The 20,459-nt window shown below is 46.3% G+C and overlaps 1 protein-coding gene across 1 annotated transcript in view; it reads right to left on the reverse strand.

Moving 5' to 3' along the window:
• The window catches only part of KIF14 (kinesin family member 14), a 46,977-nt gene extending 34,050 nt beyond the window's left edge, over positions 1-12,927 (reverse strand). The window contains exons 1-11 of the mRNA XM_058668977.1: positions 11,799-12,927; positions 10,270-10,524; positions 8,525-8,612; positions 5,983-6,081; positions 4,864-4,916; positions 3,916-3,946; positions 3,407-3,514; positions 2,590-2,706; positions 2,177-2,292; positions 1,387-1,559; positions 116-263 (exon numbers count right to left, since the gene is read on the reverse strand). Coding sequence (XP_058524960.1) covers positions 116-263; positions 1,387-1,559; positions 2,177-2,292; positions 2,590-2,706; positions 3,407-3,514; positions 3,916-3,946; positions 4,864-4,916; positions 5,983-6,081; positions 8,525-8,612; positions 10,270-10,524; positions 11,799-12,823 — 2,213 coding nt within the window. The 5' untranslated portion in view covers positions 12,824-12,927. The remainder of the gene's footprint in view (positions 1-115; positions 264-1,386; positions 1,560-2,176; positions 2,293-2,589; positions 2,707-3,406; positions 3,515-3,915; positions 3,947-4,863; positions 4,917-5,982; positions 6,082-8,524; positions 8,613-10,269; positions 10,525-11,798) is intronic.
• Between the last annotated feature and the right edge of the window lie 7,532 nt (positions 12,928-20,459).

Consider the following 20,459-nt stretch of genomic DNA (forward strand, 5'->3'; position numbering starts at 1 on the left):
CTGCTCTGATCCCATGGGAGGTGGGGGTAGCCATGGACTTGGGGTGTTCCCAGGGAGTTGTAAGTGCTACGATGCCACAGCCACCGGTGAACAGGAAGCACCAACTGCACCCCACCTCTGCATTTCCACCATGTCTCTCTCCTGCTGATGCAGCTTCATTCTCAGGGATGTTATTTCTTGCCGACAGGACCTGTATCTTTCAGGGTCAATGTTCCGACTGTTTCTCTGGGCGGCTTTTAGCTTTTCAATTTCTGCTTTCAATTCTGAAGAGTTATAAATAAAAAGAGCCAAGATTTACAACATTTGACATCTAATAACTTCCCCAGCAGACATTTTCCTTCAACTTTCCATTTCACTTGAAATTTTAAATATTACTAAATGAAGGAGACTATTTGGAGATACCTGCTCTTACATGATCTATGAATTTCTACTTAACCTTAACCTGAGAGAGTGCTGCCAAGTTCACGAACAGCCCCCCTTTCAAAAGCAGGACAGCCATATAATGCAATACCCAAAATCACAGGCTTGTGTGAGGCACTGGGAAGTTTTTAATTACACTAAGACTGTAGGTAAAGTGGGATTATCAGGGATTATCAGGGATTATCAGGACCACTGTTGTGATGCTATGGGTAAAGCTGTCGCCTGCAACGCCAGCATCCCATATGAGTACCAATTCATGTCCCAGCTGGCCCACTTTTGATCCAGCTCCCTGCTAGTGACCTGGGAAAGGCAGCCGAAGTGCATAAGCATCTGCCACCCATGTGTGAGATGTGGAGGAAGCTCCTGGCTCCTGGCTTCAGTCCAGCCCGGGCCAGGCCATTGCAGTCATCTGGGGAGTAAACCAGTGGATGGAAGATCTTTCGCTCTGTCTCTCCTCCTCTCTGTAAAATTGGCCTATTCAATATAAATAAATAAATATAATAAAATAAGAGCAATGAAATCATTGACTTCGTTAAATTGTGTGCTTTAAGACTAGACTACATAGGGCCCAGTGCAATAGCCTAATGGTTAAAGTCTTCGCCTTGAATGCACCGGGATCCCATATGGGCGCCGGTTCGAATCCTGGTGGCCCCACTTCCCATCCAGCTCCCTGCTTGTGGCCTGGGAAAGCAGTTGAGGACGGCCCAAAGCTTTGGGACCCTGCACACACATGGGAGATCCAGCGGAAGTTCCTGGCTCCTGGCTTCAGATTGGCTCAGCTCCAGCCATTGTGGCCGCTTGGGGAGTGAACCATCACGCAGAAGATCTTCCTCTCTGTCTCTCCTCCTCTCTGTATATACACTTTTCCCATAAAAATAAATAAATCTAAAAAAAAAAAAAAAAAGACTAGACTACATAAATTTAAACTACGGCAAAGAAATGTTAAGTTCTGAGAAAAACATTCACCTCTAATTAACTTAGCGTTCATGTCTTCATTCACTTTGGCAATGTTGACTATCAGACGAGCTTGGCTGGCGTATCTCAGTGTACTTAACGTTTCTTCTATGCTGCTAGCAGCAGGACTGACTGTCGCAATCATTGCAGTTTTTGAATTTCCACCCAGACTTTCTTTCAGTAGCCTTCAAGGAAGAAAACTCACAATCAGGCTTTTCTTCTATAGCCATCTAACCACAGTCAGTGTCCCCAAGCACAGAACAAAACTAAGGGGGGCCCGGCGGCGTGGCTCAGCAGCTAAAGTCCTCGCCTTGAACACAACGGGATCCCATATAGGCGCCGGTTCTAGTCCAGGCAGCTCCACTTTCCATCAGCTCCCTGCTTGTGGCCTGGGAAAGCAGTTGAGGACGGCCCAAAGCCTTGGGACCCTGCACCCACATGGGAGACCAGAGGAGACTCCAGGCTCCTGGCTTCAAACCGGTGCAGCTCCAGTTGTTGAGGCCACTTGAGGAGTGGACCAGTGGACAGAGGATCTTTTCTCTCTGTATCTCCTTCTCTCTATAAATCTCCCTCTCCAATAAAAACAAATAAATCTCTGTGTGTGTGTGTGTGTGTGTGTGCAATAAGGTCCTTGCCCCGAGTCACCCAGATGCAAAGACCGGAGATGACATCCAGTTGGCCGCGCTCCAGAACTCAGCCTGCTTGCTAACTTCTTCCCGACCCCAGGGCTAGCTCAAGTCAGCCTGCCGTTCTCCTCAGTGCGCCCTATTGTATGAAATGCTGCACACTCCCGGATACTTGCCACGTGAGCACAGACTCGCGGTAAGGAATGAAGAGCCTCCTGTGGTTGGCTTGCTCCGAGAGGGCAGATATGACCTTTCCCAGCGTGAGCAAGGACTTGTTAATACTCACGCCTTCCTGGAAGGAAATAATTTCTTTTCATTGAAAAATAAATTCTCAGCAGCAGATTTATTTCACAAAACATATTTCTCCCCCCATATAATTTCTAAGTTATTACTTTCTTCCATAATGATTAACATGCTCCTGATGCAAAATTTACAAATCTCCATTGAAAAGTAGGCACAACCATGAAGTGCGTATCTCTTTGTAAGCCCCAGCGATGCAGCTGTGCACTGCAAAGACACACCGCTTGTGCTCTCCTGCGAACATGGCCGCCCCAACAGCCCTGCCCCACCCGGGGCAAGCAGGACGCACCTTGAGTCGGTCCCCAGTGGTGTGAGCCGCGCCGGAGCGCTCGCTGCCCGCCAGGTCGATGAGGTTGATGCGGCTCGTGATCCTGTGCTCATGCTCCTCCCCCTCTACAAGCTCTGTCTACGGCAAAGGAGAGCAAAGAGTGGGACAGGCTCAGTCTCTAAAAGGGATCGTTATGGGAGATTGCTAATCATTTATTAAAAAAAAAAAAACAAGATTTTTTATTTCTATTTGAAAGGAGAGTTACAGAGAGAGAGGGGGAGACAGAGCTCTTCCACCCACTGGTTCACTCCCCAATTGGCCACAAACTGGCCAGAGCTGGGCCTGTCTGAAGCCAGGAGCCAGGAGTTTATTCCAGGTCTCCCATGTGAGCGCAGGGGCCCAAGCACTGCAGCCATCCTCCTCTGCTTTCCCAGGCCACAGGCAGCTCGGGCTCCCAGGGGAGCAGCTCGGATATAAACCGTGCCCACACGGGATGCCAGCACCACATTGCAGATTAGCATGCTACACCACCACACTGGCCTAGCACTGGCTTACTCTGCTAAGCAGAATGCTTTCCAGCAGGGCCATATTAACACATGTTGATGTGACCAGTGATGTAATGGGAAAAACACACATCATTATTGATTTAAAATGCAGTTATAGATAACATAATGCCATACATACTAAAAGTCATTCAGTTGTATATATTTATTAAAATCCAATTATGTTTCTGTACTAAGTATTTAGCTTTTAATTTAATGAAGAAAATGAGAGAATCATCAACTGGAAGGCTTTAACTACCTGGCCTGTGAAAACAATCAAGAACAAAAACCCATACCTTGGTCTGGGTCATCACCAGGGTGAACACTGAATGCGAGCGTGAGCTTTTATCATTCATCCCCGTGGCGGCCGTCGCCCGCTGCTTGTTTCCCAGCTCCAGCCAACTCTAGCAAGAGAGGGGGAAGGGAAACCAGACGACCAATCAGCAGTTTATTGCAAAAACAAATTAAAGAACAACAAAGAAAGCCCATTCATAATTACTTTATAAGATGAAATGAGTGTTTATCTTTGAACAGCACGCAACCTCCCTGCTTTCTTCTGTCAGACACAGGAATCGCCTTTGAAAGGCCACTCCTACAGTCCAGGTGGACAGCACGGCCAAAGCTTACTTTGACCTCAGAATAGCAATTCTTTGCTTTCTTAATAGATGAATACTTTTTATTAAAAATTAAACAAAATCAGTTTTTATTAAAATATTAAATATTTATGCAAATAGTAAAGAGAAATGATCTTATGAATATGCATATCTTATCTAGTGAAATAAAGACAAAATATAACCAATCTTACCTTGATATCAGAGTAAGAATTAACAACATTCCTATGTTGATGAAGCAAAAAGACAAACTCCATGTTACTGAAGATTATATTCATATTCTCAAAAAACAGCCAATAACCTTTCAATTACAGGGTTACTCTCTGCAGATCCCCCTGAATCAAGGCACAGACATGATTACACTAAATCTCCCAGAATCTTATATTTGCCTTACTACTAAAGGATAGGAAATAAAATGATGCTAAATTTTTATCAAAAAGAATGCTTTCTTTAATATTACTACTAACATACCTTAGTATGTGACTTTATATTGAAGTCTAAATCATGAAACCTTAAGACATACTTTAACACAGAAGATTTCATAATGTTTGCAAAAAATGAAACTGGAAACTAAGTTTAGCTTGGCTGAGTTTAAGTTCTTGCTCAGTTTGGGTTTTTTTTGTTGTTGTTGTTTTGTTTTTGTTTTTCATAATACACATTTCCATACTGCCTCACAGATCTATACCTAGGCTGGGTATCTGGATATGACTGAATGGGTGTAGATGCCGACAGATGCCTCGATGAGGAACTGGAACTGCATGCATACTCCAGAAAAGCATCTGGAACCCTCAAAGACAGACCCTTAGCGCACATCAACACCTTAACTCATCTCCACACCTTCTTCCTTCCGCAGTTTAAATCAATAAGGGAAAAAAGCAGGTTGAGAGGAAGATCTTAACTTAAAAGAAGAAGCAGAGAATTCAGAGCAAAAAAAAATCAAATTCTTGTCATGCTCAGTGTAACTAACACGTGTGCCAGGTATTTCCCAAGAGCCAACACACTGTATTCAGGAAGAGAAGGGAGTGTGACCAGGTGACAACAAGGGCTTCACAGTCAGGGAGGCAAACACAAAAGCAGTAAGCACTGTGGAGGGCGCTCCTCACTGCCTTCCTCCCCTTGCCCCTGCTGAGGCAAGCACTCACATTGACAGCGCTTCCACGTACGGCCCGGAAATCGGATGCTCCCTCACCCTCAGCTAGAAAACAAGCACAGCACTGTTTAGAACACAGCAAACGTTTCCTGTAAAATTCTAAACGATCATTTTTTTTCTATATTTTGAGTTGAAGGTAAAATTTATCCTAGAGATAGATGCAAAGGTTTTCATAATAATAGTATGTAACATTAAGAAACTGCTTCAACATCCAAAACTGTTAATAGTAGTACATTACACAGCAACATACTATAACGACAAATGTCTCACTGTTTTTTTAATTAAATTTTGCATGAGCTATTATTTATATGCTTTTAAATATCTTCCTAAACTGCAGTTACCAAACTTCAAAAATTTACATTTTTTGTTTAATTTACACCTGAAACTCTGTGACAATACATTTTAAAATATTTTATGAAGGTACTTGAAAACAGTCATGGAAAAATGCAATTAAAAATCGGTTTATTGTAATGTCAAAATAAATGAATAAATAAATAACTCTGAAATCCATGTACACGATTTGCTCATACTTTGCACTTCCCATGAATTTTCAAAGTACATTTGTAGAGGTCACAAATGAAAATATCCAGTTTCGTTTAAAGGCAAATGACTTCAAATTTTTATTTCTTATGCTCCAAAGTCATTTGAAAAACTGAAAATTTTAATTTCAAACAGAATTTTTAAAAGTTATTTGTGAAACTTTTTTACAAACCATTTACAAAATATCAATTTGCCGCAAAATCTACTAAAACATATGTTCTACAATAAAAAGACAACTTTACAAATTTACTGCTTTTAGGCTTACAGGTTACCAGACTGGTCTTTAATTTAACATGATCCAACTAAATTCTGGAACAATTGATTTTTCAAAATATTTACTTAAATCAAAAAGTGATCAAATTTTGATAGTTAATTGAGTTTATACTAATGATGTTGTTCAACTTATTTTCAAGATAACAATGTAGTTGGACTGCGGATCCCAAGAATTTGCTGTCATATCACAGCACTTCAGGAAAAACTGAAGTCCTGTCATCTGTAGACCTCACCTGATTATTTGAACTTGTAAAAAGAGAAATTAAAAACAAAAAATAATAAATTGTTTTAATCTTACCGGCTGCTTTCTTTGCCCGTTTTCACCTTTACCAACCAGAAGATCGTGAATTTTTTCATTATATACTTCAAAGAAGCTCATCTCCAGGTGATAGCTGACCTAGCAGGAACAGAGCAGCCCTGAGGCTATTTGACAATTTTTCACATAATTTGCAGATCATATATCTGAAACGAATCTAGCAACCAGGACATAACACAAAACCTCTCCAAATCAAGAGCAAAAAAGGCAATTACAGGGCTTAAATTCAAACTAGGGCAGCCCACGATCTCAACCTCTCATTACACCGCATCCTCAGTTGAAAACGCCATCCCATGGAAAACCTGGACCCAGTGCTGCGTAATTTGCCTAAGTCTCCTGTCTTATTTTACATTCACACACACACACTCTCTCTCTCTCTCCATTTCCTTTCAATTGTTTTCCTTCTAAAGTCTTCAAGAGCCAATGGATGACTCAGTCCCACAAGCCCAGTTTTCTCACTCACATATTCCTACTAAACCTGGACCTGAATCAGATTTGATCTGAAATTCTCCAGACCACCAGAGCCTCCTCCTTATCTTATTATCCAATTAATCACCGTGCATGAGAAGTTCAGGGAAGTAACTGGAGAGGGTGATGTCTCCCTGTTCCCAGGGAGCTCAGGGTATATTTAATTTTGCTTTTCTGGTCAGGTTCCCATCAACAGCCAGTCTAGCTCTCTAACCAGGCACCAATCCCTGTCTCCCTCCTCCTCCATTTCCAGCAGTCCAGCCTCACCAGTACTGCTAAGGTCTCCTTCGCTCTCCACCCACACTGTCACCACTGGGGTTCCTCGCACATCTTTCAAGGGCAAATATGCTCGTTCTTTTTGTGCTTCAAACCCTTGAGCAGTAGTGAGCATCTGGCCCAGTGGTCCAAATACCTGCACCGTGCATCAGAGGGACTGGGCTCCACCCTGCCGTCCAGCTCCTGAGCCCAGCTTCCGCCCAACGAGGACCCCTCAAATAGATCCTGCCACCCACATGAGAGATCTGGCTTGAGTTCCCAGCTCCTGGCTCTGGTTTAGCACATGCTGGTATTTGGGGAGTGAACAGAGAATATGAGCTCTGTTGGTTTTCTCGCCCTCCAATTTTTAAAAACCCTTCCAGAGCCTTCTACAATAATGAAAGCATGTTCTGCAAAGCCCTTCATAAGCAAGTGCTGTCCCCTCTCCAGTTTGATCTCTTGTCACCCTCGAATTCCACGCTCGAGACAAAGTAAACAATTTCGACTCCCAAAGGCTCTGCGCTTTCTTGTTTTCAGACCTTTGTACATCTATTTCCTCTGCCCGGAAAGTGCTGCTGACTGCTGCATCCTTCACAGACAGGCTTAGCTGTTCCCTGCCTCCAATCTCATGAGTTCTCACAAGTTCACTGGGGGTTGGAACGTGTTGGAAACTTAATCCCCAAATTCAAGCAAATGGTATTTGGAGGTGGAGTTTTGGGAGGCAGTGGGGGGTAGTTGTGATGGGATGAGAAGGAAGAAGAACGTGAGCTGGCACATGCTTGTCTTCTTGTTTTAAGGTGCTCTACCAAGTTATAACAAAGCAGGAAGGGCCTCATCACATTACATCACCTTGACACTGAACTTCAAAACCATGAACAAAAGAATTCTCTTTTCCTATAAGTCGGTGGCCTTGTTATAGCAACAGGAAATGAACAAAGACAGTATCCCACCATAGTATTTCATTCATTTGCAATTAACTGATAGCAATGGCTTGTTTACCAGCCCATTTCTCCTGACTACAGGGATTCAGTTTAAACCTAGCAAAGTATTTTCCCTATTTCCTCATCACAGAAATTGCTAGGGCAAAATTACAAATATCCACGCTACACCTAGACCAACAGACTCCAGCGTCTGCAGCAGAGATTTTAGGGATCTCGCGCAGCTGCAGCCACCTCCTCTGCCCTCAGGAGCTTGGTCTTACACTACACCCGCCAGAGCCAAGGTTCTAGAAACACTTGCTAAGGGTCAGAGCGAACAAGCAAAAGCAAAGCCAGCACGGTGCTCGGGGTGGCAGAGCACAAGCGCTGCTCCCAGGGCCAAACCTGGGCTGTGGCTGCAGCTTCATGATGCTCTTCCGGCTTCACAGTATCCACAATCACCTGCCACCCCGGTTGTCTTGCGCCGCTGCCTGACTGCGCAGAGGCCCAGAACATCCCCGGTCAACCTGTGCCTCTGCCTGACTGCACAGACACACAGAACACTCCCGATCGTCTCGTGCTGCTGCCTGACTGCAGACACACAGAACACTCCGATCGTCCTGTGCCTCTGCCTGACTGCACAAATGCAGGCAACAGTGCGCATGCCACGGTACCCTCACACACACAAAAGGAAACAGAGCAAAGAGGGCACATCAGATGGCCCCTCTACCACTGTGTGTCCACCAGGAAGAATGATTCTGAAGTCTAAATTCCAAATCCCTACCTTCAGTTTTCATATCACCATGCCAAAGAAGTGACCCAGAAATGAGAACACCACCTTAGATTTAGCATTTCCCTAGAGGTGATGACTGGCTTGAACATACCTCTTGGGTTTGTTTTTTGCCTACTTGAGCAAAAAGATCTTCACAAAATCTTGGGATTATTCCTGGCTCTTCACTAAATCCCATCATCCTGAAAGACACATCATGAACAAAGGGAAACACTCATTAGTTTGAGCTTTTAATGCACACACAAAATTCAAAAGGCAGAGCCAAGACTCACGTCCTTCGGGAACTCCCACATGCTGTGCTCCTGGGCTGCTGCCTTCCCAGGCGTGTCAACAGGAAGCTGTAGCTGGGACTCAAACCATTTGAGATGCCAACATCATAACCAGAGGTTTAACCTACTGTACTACAACACCAGCCCAGTTTCAGGGTTTAAAATGATTCGTGTGGATTTTCTGCCTTTGCATGTATCGACAATGCCATAATATAGTTAAATAATAGAAAGTTAAACCTGTAACTGCTACTACTGTGATACTACGGAGAAAATGGGAAAGCAGGAAAGGCAGGGAGAGGGGGAACCCCTATACCTACAAAAATGTATTATGAAAAACAATTAAAAAATAAATTTTAAAAATGATCTGTAGAGAATGGATTAAGGTACAAATATAAAACAGGCCATTTAAACCTCAACGTTAACATATGAATCTGGGCTCTAAGGCCAAATCTGCCTAGGTCTACATATAAGTCGTTAAATTTATCACTTACTAACTTTTTGACCCACTAAACCTCCATTTCCTATTCTGTAAAAGGGAATTTTTAAAAATGTCTAATTCAGTGCTCAGTGTTTCAGCCTAGTGGCTGAGATCCGAGCCTTGCATGCACCAGGATCCCATATGGGTGCCAGTTCATGTCCTGTATGCTCCACTTCCCATCCAGCTCCCTGCTTGTGGCCTGGGAAAGCAGCAGAGGATGGTCCAAAGCCTTGGGACCCTGCACCCACGTGGGAAACCCAGAAGAGGCTCCTGGCTCCTGCCTTTGGATCAGCTCAGCTCCAGTCATTATGGCCACTTCGGGAGTTAGCCAGTGAACAGATCTGTCTTTTCTTCTCTCTTTATATCTGCCTTTACAATAAAAATAATTTTTTAAAAAAAGATATCTAACTCAGAGTGAAGCCCTAAGCATAGAGTCTATACTATAGTAAGAACTCAACAAATGTTAGCTACTAAAATTCTGGGTACTGGGACTGGCACAATGGCTCAACAGGCTAACCCTCTACTTTCAAACACTAGCATCCCATTTGGATGCTGGTTCGTGTCCCAGCTCCACTACTTCTAATCCAGGTCTGGGAAACAGTGGAGGATGGTCCAAGTCCTGAGGAATCTGCACTGCCATGGGAGACCCAGAGGAAGACCCAGAAATCAGCACCTGTAAGGGAAAGATTAGCCAACAGAGCCATCACACAAGACCCTAAATCTGCCTTTCTGATAAAAATAATTCTTAAGAAACAATTTGAGTATCTTCTTCTAGGATAGGAATTATTATCATAGCTACTGCTTATCAGAAGTCTTCCTTCTAATCCTCATGATACTGTTCCACGATAGTCTCTCTGGGTTTCAGTTTACACAAGAACTGCAAGTTCCAGTAAAATGGAGCCAATGATACTTTTCAAGGTAAACGCAACCCCGTGGGTAAACCCAGACATTGGAAAACTTGCTCAAATTTACACAGCTTGCATACAAAGTGGAGGAGACCTGAGCCTAGGTCTAGGTGGCCTCCAGACCATGTTCTTCCTACTAACCACGGTGCTAATGTTCCTGGTCAACTGTGTGTGTGTCACGACTCACGTGTAGGATTTCCCAGAGCCAGTCTGACCGTAGGCAAAGAGACAGGTGTTGTAGCCTTCGAAAGCTCTCTCTAGGAGAGGCGCTGCTAGCACCTCGTAGACGGTAGCCTGGCTGGCATAGCGCGGATGAGATTCGTCAAAGGACCAGAAGGACAGGGCATAGGTGAACGTGTGCGCTTGTTTCATGTCAGGGTACTCCACGCAGATTTCATCCCCGTTCAGGAAGACCACCTGGGATGCATTTTCAATCTTTTCTCTTTAAAAATAAGCACAAAGGAAAAAAAAATCAAGCTATGGTCATTATTATGGGTACTAGTCCCATAAAAGCCAAACACAACATTCCTCCAAGGCAAGGTAATTCTTTAGCTTTATGAAGAAAACGCAAATGAGCAACCAATTCTAGTAGATTTCCAAAATACATTTGCAGTGTCACAACTCAAACGGAAAATAGGATTCCAGATTTCTTCATAAGAAAACCTGATAGATTTATAAAAGGCTCTTTTTTTCTTCTTTAAGCATACTTTTTCCCATTTCACTTATTACAGTCTACCCATATTTGGAAACATCATTATTATAAAGAAGTTTTAGGGACAAATCTGTATAAAGCTGGCGCGAAACAACAAACTCAAGAGTCAAATACATTTGAATCCAAAGTTCCTTCTAGCTACTAATGGTTGTCATTGTTGACCCGAAGGTCCCTCCTCCTCTAAGCTCGTGCCCTTAAAGTGGTACACCATGTACCAGCTACCATCTGCCTCCAAGTGCACCATCTTCCAGCTCTGACTCAGGCAGCATCTTTCACTCCAGAGCATCACTTCTTGCCTGGGCCAGACATCCTCCCCGCTACTCACTGCCTTCCAACTCATTCCAAGATCCTACTTTAAAGGCCAGCCATCCATCTCAGCAGTTTAGCAGTGCCACCCTCAGCAACCCCGCCTTCTGGGCATGTAACTGATAAGTCTGCCACCAGGCACCTGATCCCCTCCTCCTCTTACACAGGTACACAGCATCAAGTTAAAAACTACCAATTCTGCTGACTGTCTCAACACTACCCCTAACCTCTGACTGTCCAGCCCACAATCACTTTTGGAGACAGATTTTTTTTTTCCCAAGAAAATCAAATCTAATACATCACTACACATAGAACCCACTCTTTGTTACTCAGATGGAGATGGAGATGATCACCAAATTGAGTTTCCGAAGGCTCTCTCTGGGGAACGGGTGCCCAGTGAAAGCTCTTTGCAGTGGAAAGGTACAAGAGTCCGGCACACACTGCAGCTTTGAAAGCAGGCTGCGTCAAATACCTACGTGGCTCCTACTTCTCAAAATATTTAGAGTAACTTACATGTACAAAATAAGAGGATTTCAATTTTTTTCTTTACAGTTAATCACCAAAAGTTATCAACCACATACTATCGCTAAGATATTGACAACCACTGTGGAGATGCACGAATATACTGCGTGTTGAGGCAGGGAGGATCACACTCCCCGCCACTGGCGGAGTCGCGGGCGTACCACGTGGCTGCCTACCTCTTGCTGAAGGGTCTCACGCGGACTGCCACTGTCACTTGACTGTTCTCTACTTTCAAGGTGTCTGCCTCCTCACACATATTCTGCACTGCACTGTCTTCTTCCGGAGGGAGCGTGCTTTCCTGTGACCTTGCCCTTTGACGGCCCAGCAGGGAACTTCCTGGCCTTGGGTTGGCAGGAAGGCCAGCTGCCCTGGTCCTGAGCATCGCTGTAGCTGGGCTCTTGAACCGAGGCGTGCTGCACTTCGGAGTCAAGTTATGTTCTGCTAAACACTTAGTAGGTGTTTTCTTCTCCAAGTTTCCACATTTATTTAAATTTTTCCCAACGTCCTTCCCAGCACTTGCCCATGCTCTGCTGCCCAACTGGCTCTCAATGGGCTTCACTGCAGAGGGCCCTGACCTAATATCACCCTGGCTCAGGGAGGCAGTGGGTACTGCACCACCCAGGCACTTCAGGGAGCCACCTGCACTCGCCCCTCCAAGGGCGGAAAGCGGCTCCAGGCGTGTCTCAGGAGCCGTCACTGGGAGGTCTTTCAGGCCTTCGGCTGCAGGCACAGAGCACACGTCCAGCGGGGTCCGACCATTACGCTCACTCGCCACGTGTGTCCCTGCTTCCTCGGGAGCATGATCCTCCACAGCTTCAGCTCTCACGCTCTGCGCGGCCTTCTGCTTTTCAACACAGCCTGTCTTGGCCCGACGCTGTAGGGAAAGACGTGTTCCTCCTGGTTGTTCTGTGGGGTCTCCCAACTCACTCCCCAGCAAGGACGACTCTTTGTGCCTCGTGGCTCTCCTCTGGAGCATCCATTTGCCCGCAGGGTTAGGGCTCGCAGGGATCTCTCCCGTCTTTTTACAGGCAGAAATAACGTAGGAGCTGTCGGTGCCTTTGATTTTACTCACAGACGTCAGTAACGGATCAGCCTGTTCACCCCCTGACATGTGTGTCTTCACCGTCTTCTTATATCTGAGGGCACTCAGGCTGCAAGGCACATCAAGGACCTGGCTGCTATTTCCAGGATGAGCAGACATTTTCACAGTAAGTTCAAGAACATTCCTGAAGAGCCTAAGCTCTTCTTTGGATGGTCATTTGATTTCCAACCATTTCTTATATACCACTTCCCCAAAATACCTGTCAACCCACAGAAAAAAAGGGAGAAAAAAAAGTTAAATTGCACATACTACAAAAAGCATTTAAGAACAGAGAGAAACTCCACAGAGGAAACTTCTCAGACACACATTAGAACAAATTTTAACCTCTAACTCGGATGTCATTCCCGGCAACTTCAGACAAATCTATCCCCTCAATAAATTTAAAAGTATTACTGAAAACAAAACAAAACAAAAAACTTTCATTTCAGTTGTGTGGTGACATCTCATTGGAGGGGATGATATTCTACCAGCTCTGCTTTCAGACCAAGGATGGTCTACCAATGAAACTGTTGAATTTCTCTGGCCAATAAGACGCTGGACTCTCCGCATGGTCCATACCCGCAATGAAGGAATCATGACCGTATATGATCTGTACTACTGTAACAATATGGAGGAATTCAATATGGAGGGAGGGCTGGGTTAAGAGTTGGGGGAATCCCTGAGCCTATGAAACTGTGTCATAAAATGATATAATTTTTTAAATTAGTTTAAAAAAAACTTTCATTTCCTTATGTTCCCCTAGCCGGCCAGGCCCTCAGATAGATGCTGCAATTTTCAAAGACAAGATCCCTCCTGATTTCCTTAGCTGAGGGAACACAGGTAACCCTTGACACGGACCAAATATGCCAGATGGCTGAATGTAAGTGCAAGTCAGCAGCATGGAGGGGTGGGCTGGGAATGCCTAAGTAAAACCCTACAACTAAGTGGGAGCCTGGAATACATATAGTAGTTCCACAAACACCTGTCGGATGTCTGCTGCAAGTAGAAAATCCGGAGGCGGAAAACTGACAGCTGTCGCAAGGCAGATCGTAGTCAAAGACTAAGTGAGTATGAGAAGCACTCTAAATTAACTGCCTGAGCACTAAAACTGCACAAGCAGAGCCGCAGCAGCCGGCCCCTTCACTGTTTGGTAAACACTCGTCAACGGAAGCTACAGCAGGCTCTGATGACGTTCTGTTTGTTTTAATGGGGCTGTTGGCGCACCTACTGCTAAAAGCCCCGGCTTCTCCATCCACTTTGCTTCAGAGTCCTCTCGTAGATGAAACAGAGGCCCGCTGCCGGGGGGCACGGGGGCCATCTCGCCTCATCAGCCTCTGCCGCCGACCTCCCAACCGGGAAATGAAGGAGTGCGGCTCCCACTGCCCACACACACCCTAACGGGGCGTCCCCCGGCGGACCGCGGTCGCAGCCCCCCACCATCACTGCCCGGCGCTCCTGTAGTCTCCGGAACGTACCCGACGCCGAGTGGCCCGGCAGAGCGTCGCCACGCGCGCCCGGCCAAGCTCTCGAGCCCAGCGGCCGCTCTCCTCAGCACCGACGCGCCGCGGAGCCCCCAGAGCACCCCGCACGGCCCGGAGCGCCGGCTACCGCACGGCCGTAATTTGAATAGGCGCCCCGCCTTCTGATTGGCTGCTGGGTGTTGCGTTTGGCTTCCTCCCGCCTCCCGGAAGCGAAGGTGGTTGAACTCCGGTGGGTGAGAGTACGACCGCCCCGCCTCATCTCCTAGGCAACGGTCCAGGTCTCCTCCGGGCTCGGGCGGAGCGCCGCGGTGGGGGCGCCTTTAAGGCCCATCATGGGCGGGGCGGGGGGGGGGTGCAGCGGATACCGTATTAAAGCGGATTTTTATAAAAGGTTTATTTATTTTTATTGGAAAGGCAGCTATACAGAGCGAAAGAAAGACAAGAGAGAAACTGGTTCACGCCGCTTCGGCCGGAGCTGAGTTGAGCAGAAGCCAGGAGCCTCTTCCGGGTCTCCCAAGGCTTTGGGCCACCCTCCCAAGGCAGGGTCCCGAGGCTTTGGGCCGTCCTGGACTGCTTTCCCAGGCCACAAGCAGGGAGCTGGATGGGAAGCGGGGCTGCCAGGACTAGAACCGGCACCCATATGGGATCCCAGAGCGTGCAAGGCAAGGACTTAACCGCTGAGCCTTTGTGTCGGCCCCCGTCCTTAAATCCAGCGGAGCAGTCTGTCGCCTTATTGATTCTCATGATGAATTTTCTGTACCCGCCATGCAAGGGTTGAGGTAGGAAGGGTGCTGAATATCTGACATGATTTTTTTTAAATTTAATCTCAAAAAGTATTACTGTAAGCCCCAGGTTGTAGGTGAGGCATTCACATTTAAAGTTAACAAACATGCCACAAGATTCAACTCGGTTGCAAAAAATATCAGGTAGGATTTTTGAAACCTGAAAATACATATATTACAAAAATATTATCATATCTGTGAGAAGGATATTAACCAAGGAAATAAAAACACCAGTATCTTTAATAGGCAAAAGTGCAGATAATGAAACTGCATTGAAGGGAAGACTAGAAAAGGCTCCAACTGTGTGGCAAAACTGAATGAAAGAGAAAGGAGCCGTTCCAAAGGCCGTTCCAAAAAGTAAGTAAAATATTGTTACAGGAAGTTGTCAGAAAGTAGAATAGTCTTTTTCAGATCTATGAGAAAGGAGAACAGAGGATATGGTAGAGAAAGACTAACAAATGCAAATGCATATACTTAGTTATCATTGAAATTTACAAAACTGGCATTAGGGTATCTAGGGAAATGTATTTCATAAGACAGCAATAAAGGGAGAGGACATTTAGCCTCGTAGCAAGACGCCTGCGTCCCACACTGGAGCGTGTGGGAATGAGTCCCAGCTCTGGCTCCTGGCTACGGCTTCCTGCCAGTGCAGCTGCCAGGGACAGCTGGGAAGGGCTCATCCCAGCAAACAGCTCCAGCTCCAGCTTAGTGTTGGCCAGTGGAGGGTTTTGGAGGAGAGTGAATTAGTCATTCAGAACTCTCAAATAAGACTTTTCTGAAATAACAGATATAAATGTCTCCTTCACTTCTTAAGAAAAATGAGTTTATGGACTATGAAACTGGGTAAAAGTACTTCAGATGATTTTTAAAAATCTTCACTCACACAAAAGGAATTCATACGTGGGTCAGTGTGTGTGGCACAGCAAGTTAAGCCACTTTCTGCAACATTGGCATGCCACTTGGATGCAGGCTCACGAACCAGCGGCCGCACCTCTGAGCCAATTCCCTGTTGATAGCCAGAGGAAACAGCAGAAGATATAGCCCAAGTCCTTGGGCCCCCCTAACACTCCACAGCCTCACGGGCCACCTGCAGAGCCAGTTCCAAGTTACAGCAAAGGGAGTTTGGTCTTGTATTGGTTGCACCCAGAAGGTGCTTGTCTGCCTAGCCTTTATGACACTAACTAGCAGACAAAGTTACCTTGGGTGACTCGGGTTTCCTGTTTGGGAATTGCAGCTGATAATGTTCCAGGCCTTAAAGAGTCGTAATCATGAATCAGTTAGATGAAGGAGGCAAAGGGCTTAGCACGGAGCCTGGCGTAGGATTAGGGCTCCATCAATGAGAGCAACTAGCCCGCACAGTGTAATCTGCAAAATGCTGAAAAGCCATGTGTACGGATCCCGCCTTCTATCCACTCTGTCAGCACGGTAATGACACGTTTTATAAAGCATGAGGATTATGACTTAATCCTGGAAGAACCAACAGGAGGGAATAATGAGTGCTTTTGTAATGGACTCTGGTAAAAGTCGGAGTGGGGGGACAGTGAAACCCTGTGCCCTGGAGGCAGAGCAATACTAACTCTACTTTGTTCCATTTGATTCCGTGATTTACAAGTCCAGGCCTTGTGTGCTCTCTGAAGAAAGGCAAGATCCAGGAGTCCACACAGCCAGCCCAGGGCTTGTAGCGCCAGCAGACTGATGCTTCCTGAGTCTTTGTGAGCTCAGTCGCCTGAGTCAGTGTCTGGATCCCCACCCTGCGTTGCCCGCAAAGCCCCAAGGCAGTGGACAGTGTCAGGGTGTCTGGGTTGACATAGCAGCTGGGTTCCAATCTGCCTTCCTTTCTCTCTCTCTCTCTCTCTCTCTCTCTCTCTCTCTCTATATATATATATATATATATATATATATATATATTTTAAGATTTATTTATCTTTATTGAAAGGCAGGTTTACAGAGAGAAGGAGAAGCAGAGAGGAAGATCTTCCATCCACTGGTTCACTCCCCAAGTGGCCGCCAATGGCTAGAGCCGAGCCAATCTGAAGCCAGAAGCCAGAAGTTTCCTCTGGTTCTCCCATACATGTGTAGGCTTTGGGCCATCCTCACTGATTTCGCAGACCATGAGCAGGGAGCTAAAAGGAAAGTGGAGCAGCCGGGACAAGAATTGGCACCCATGTTGAATCTCAGTGCTTGCAAGCTAAGGATTTAGCCACTGAGTCATCATGCCAGGCCCCTCCCTTGGGGAATTTGGAGTCAAGAGGGCTGCTCAGCATTAAAACTACTTTACCTCTCCCAGTCTTGACTTGTTTAACTATAAAAGGAGAATGTAATACATGAGCAATTACTAAAAAAAAAAAAAAAATGAAATCACACGGTATATGGAGCAATTTTTAAAACAGATTTACTTCCTTGAAAGGTAGAATAACAGAGCAAGAGAGATTTTCCACCTGCTGATTGGCTCCCCAAGTGCTCATGAGAGCCTTCCACCTGCTGATTGGCTCCCCAGGTGCCCATGAGAGCAAGCACCAGATCAGGCCAAAGCTAAGGACTGTGAATGCCACCCAGATGTCCCACGTGGCTGCAGGGTTCAGGGCCATCTTCCACTGTCCTCACGGGCACATCTGCAGGAAGCGGGATCAGAAGCAGAGTATATAAGATGTGGACTGCTCCTCCAATTTGGAATGCATGCAATGTAGCTAAGTCTGCTATGCCACGACACTGGTCCTGTGAAACAACTTTTAGTTATTTATTTTAAGCATTTTTATTTGAAAGAAAGAGAGAGAGAGAAATAGATCTTCCAATGGCTGACTCACTCCTTAGACGGCTAGAACAGCTAGCACTGGGCCAGAACAAAGTCATAAGCTTCTTCCAGGTCTCCCACATGGGTGCAGGGACTCAAACACTTGGGCCATCTTTTGCTGCTTTCCCATGAACATTAGCAGGAGCTGGCTTGGAAGTGGAGCAGACAGGACACAAACCAGTGCTCATTAGGGATGCTGGCATCACAGGGAGTAGCTTTACCTGCAATGCCACATCACTGGCTCCAATAGAAGTTTTGAAACATTACATGCTGTGGTATAAATTTAGGAAGTTATGTGTCTTGACTGTACGCAGTTAACTCGAGAATTTTGGGGAATTGAGAGACCTTGTGTATGATATCCTCGTGTCCTATTCAAGCATAGAACATAGCAACAAGGATTCTGTAAATGTGAACTCAATCAGGAACAACCACATCCTGAGTCACCCAAGACAACTCTACTGGTACTATTTTTTTTCTTAATTTCCAATTTCCTTGGCCACCAGCTGCAAGCTCACTCCACTTCAGCCCTTGCTTAGTTCTGGCCATGGAAAACCAGGGTTTCCCTCTTGCTACTCAGGACCTGCAGCTGTAGCCCCGATTTGTCATTGCCTTCTAAGCCAGGACCCCCTACACCGTGCAACTCACAGCGTCTGCCTCATCTCAAAACAGGAGCAAAGGTTGGCTTTGCAATCCCCCCACCCCCAGCCTTGTCTCACCATGGAGAGGGGTGCATGCCTCTGAGGGGGGCACACGCCTCTGCAGGGGGCAGGGGCACCGGTGAGGGAAGCGGGGGAGGCTTGGAGGGACAGTCAGCCTGGGAGAAGGCAAAGGAGAATGGCAGACTGGGACTGCATCTTGAAGAAACACTAGAATGAAGACTAGCAAAGGCCACTGAAAGCCAAGGAGGCACAGGCCGCTGGGGGCGGCTCTGCTGTTCTCGCCGCAGCTTCAGAGCTGCCTGTGCCTCCCTTCTCGGCCTCATCTCATTGCCGTTCTTCAGTGAGAGGGCAGCTGGAAGACCAAATGGGAAGAACTATTTGGGGGGTTGGGAAAGTCAGTTAATTGTTTTTCCAGGGGAAAAAAATGAGCTCCCAGTGTCCTTGTACATGTCCAGTTGAATACATGCATGTGATGGGCGGCGTTCTGGCAGCCACTAGGGACCATGAGGACAAAGATCACACCCCAGGGATGGGAGAGTAGGAACTGGAAGGAACTGCATCCCTCATGACCAGCAACTCTATATCAAACCCCAGACTGCCTACTACTTCACGTCTTTTACATGAGACAGAAAGCAATGCCTGAGTTTCTTCAAAGCCATTTGCATGTTTTTTTTTTCTTTTTGGGGGGGGGGGTGGGGAAGGAGAGTGGAGGGGTAATTGCTTTGGGATTTTTTATTGCATCCTAATCCTAACTAGCGCAACAACCATTACTTACAAAATAGAAGCAGATGTAACTTTAAGAACCCCATAACCTGCTCCTCTTACCTTCCACTCCATCACCTTCCATCCCTCATCTCCTGCATCTTGTCCTTGGCCGTTTCAAACCACTGATGCCTCTCTGCAGACACCCCACGAGCCTTTGTAGCATTTCGGGTTACCCACCTGGGGTGGGGAGCAGAGCCCCCTGGCCACTTCCACTCTCCCAGAGTTGGAGCCTTTGCAAAGACAAGTTGGTTGTCTAGAAGTTCCATAACATGAGCAAAGCTCTTCACTTGAGCAAAACTCATCCTGAACAATCCCTGTAGTATTTCTGAAATGCAAGTATTTAAAAACAAATCCACCAGGGGGAGACAAACTGAATGAAAACACAGAGTTCAGAAGTAAAGCAAATTCTTTCAACGCCTTCTAATTTAAGAGGTAAAAACCAGGGCCCGGTGCAGTAGCCTAGCAGCTAAAGTCCTCACCTTGCACGCACAGGGATCCCATCCAGCGCCCTGCTTGTGGCCTGGGAAAGCATTCAAGGACGGCTCAAAGTCTTGGGCCCCTGCACCCACATGGGAAACCCAGAAGAGGCTCTGGGCTTCGGATTGGCTGGGCTCTGGCTGTTGCAGCCACTTGGGGAGTGAATCAACGGATAAAAGATCTTTCTCTGTGTATCTCCTCCTCTCTGTGGTTTCATTATACACACATATTATAATTTAATCTATTTCACACTTTTTAAAATTATTTCAACCAAGGAAAGGCGCAGGCGCTTGGCGCAGACTGTAAGATGCCACCCAGGGTACCTGCTTGACCTGGATTTGAGTACCAGCCCTTCCCCAATTCCGGCTTACTCTTCTGGTCCATCCTGGGAGGCAAGGTTCATGTAGCTGCGTTCCTGCCGCCCACAAGGAAGCCCCAAGCTCCTGGAGCGTGACCGGCAGATGAGTGATCTCTGTCTCCATCTCTTTCTGTCTTTCAAATAAATAAATGCTTTAAAGGGTCAATTGTGATTTGGCAGGCTATGCCGCCACGTGCAACACTGGCGTGCTCTATGGGCACGGGTCCATGTCCCTGCTATACTTCCAATCCAGCTCGCTGTTAACATGCCTGAGAAAGCTGCAGTGGGTGGACCAAGTCTTTGGGTCCCTGCATCTAGGTGGAAGACCCCAGCAAAGTTCCTGCTTTCTGGCTTTGAACCATCCCAGCTCCGGCTGTTGTGGCCACATGGAGAGTGAACCAGTAAATGGAAGATCTAGTCTTCTCCCTCCCTCTCTCTCTAAT

Source organism: Ochotona princeps, chromosome 10, assembly GCF_030435755.1.
Source record: "Ochotona princeps isolate mOchPri1 chromosome 10, mOchPri1.hap1, whole genome shotgun sequence".
Classification (NCBI taxonomy): domain Eukaryota; kingdom Metazoa; phylum Chordata; class Mammalia; order Lagomorpha; family Ochotonidae; genus Ochotona; species Ochotona princeps.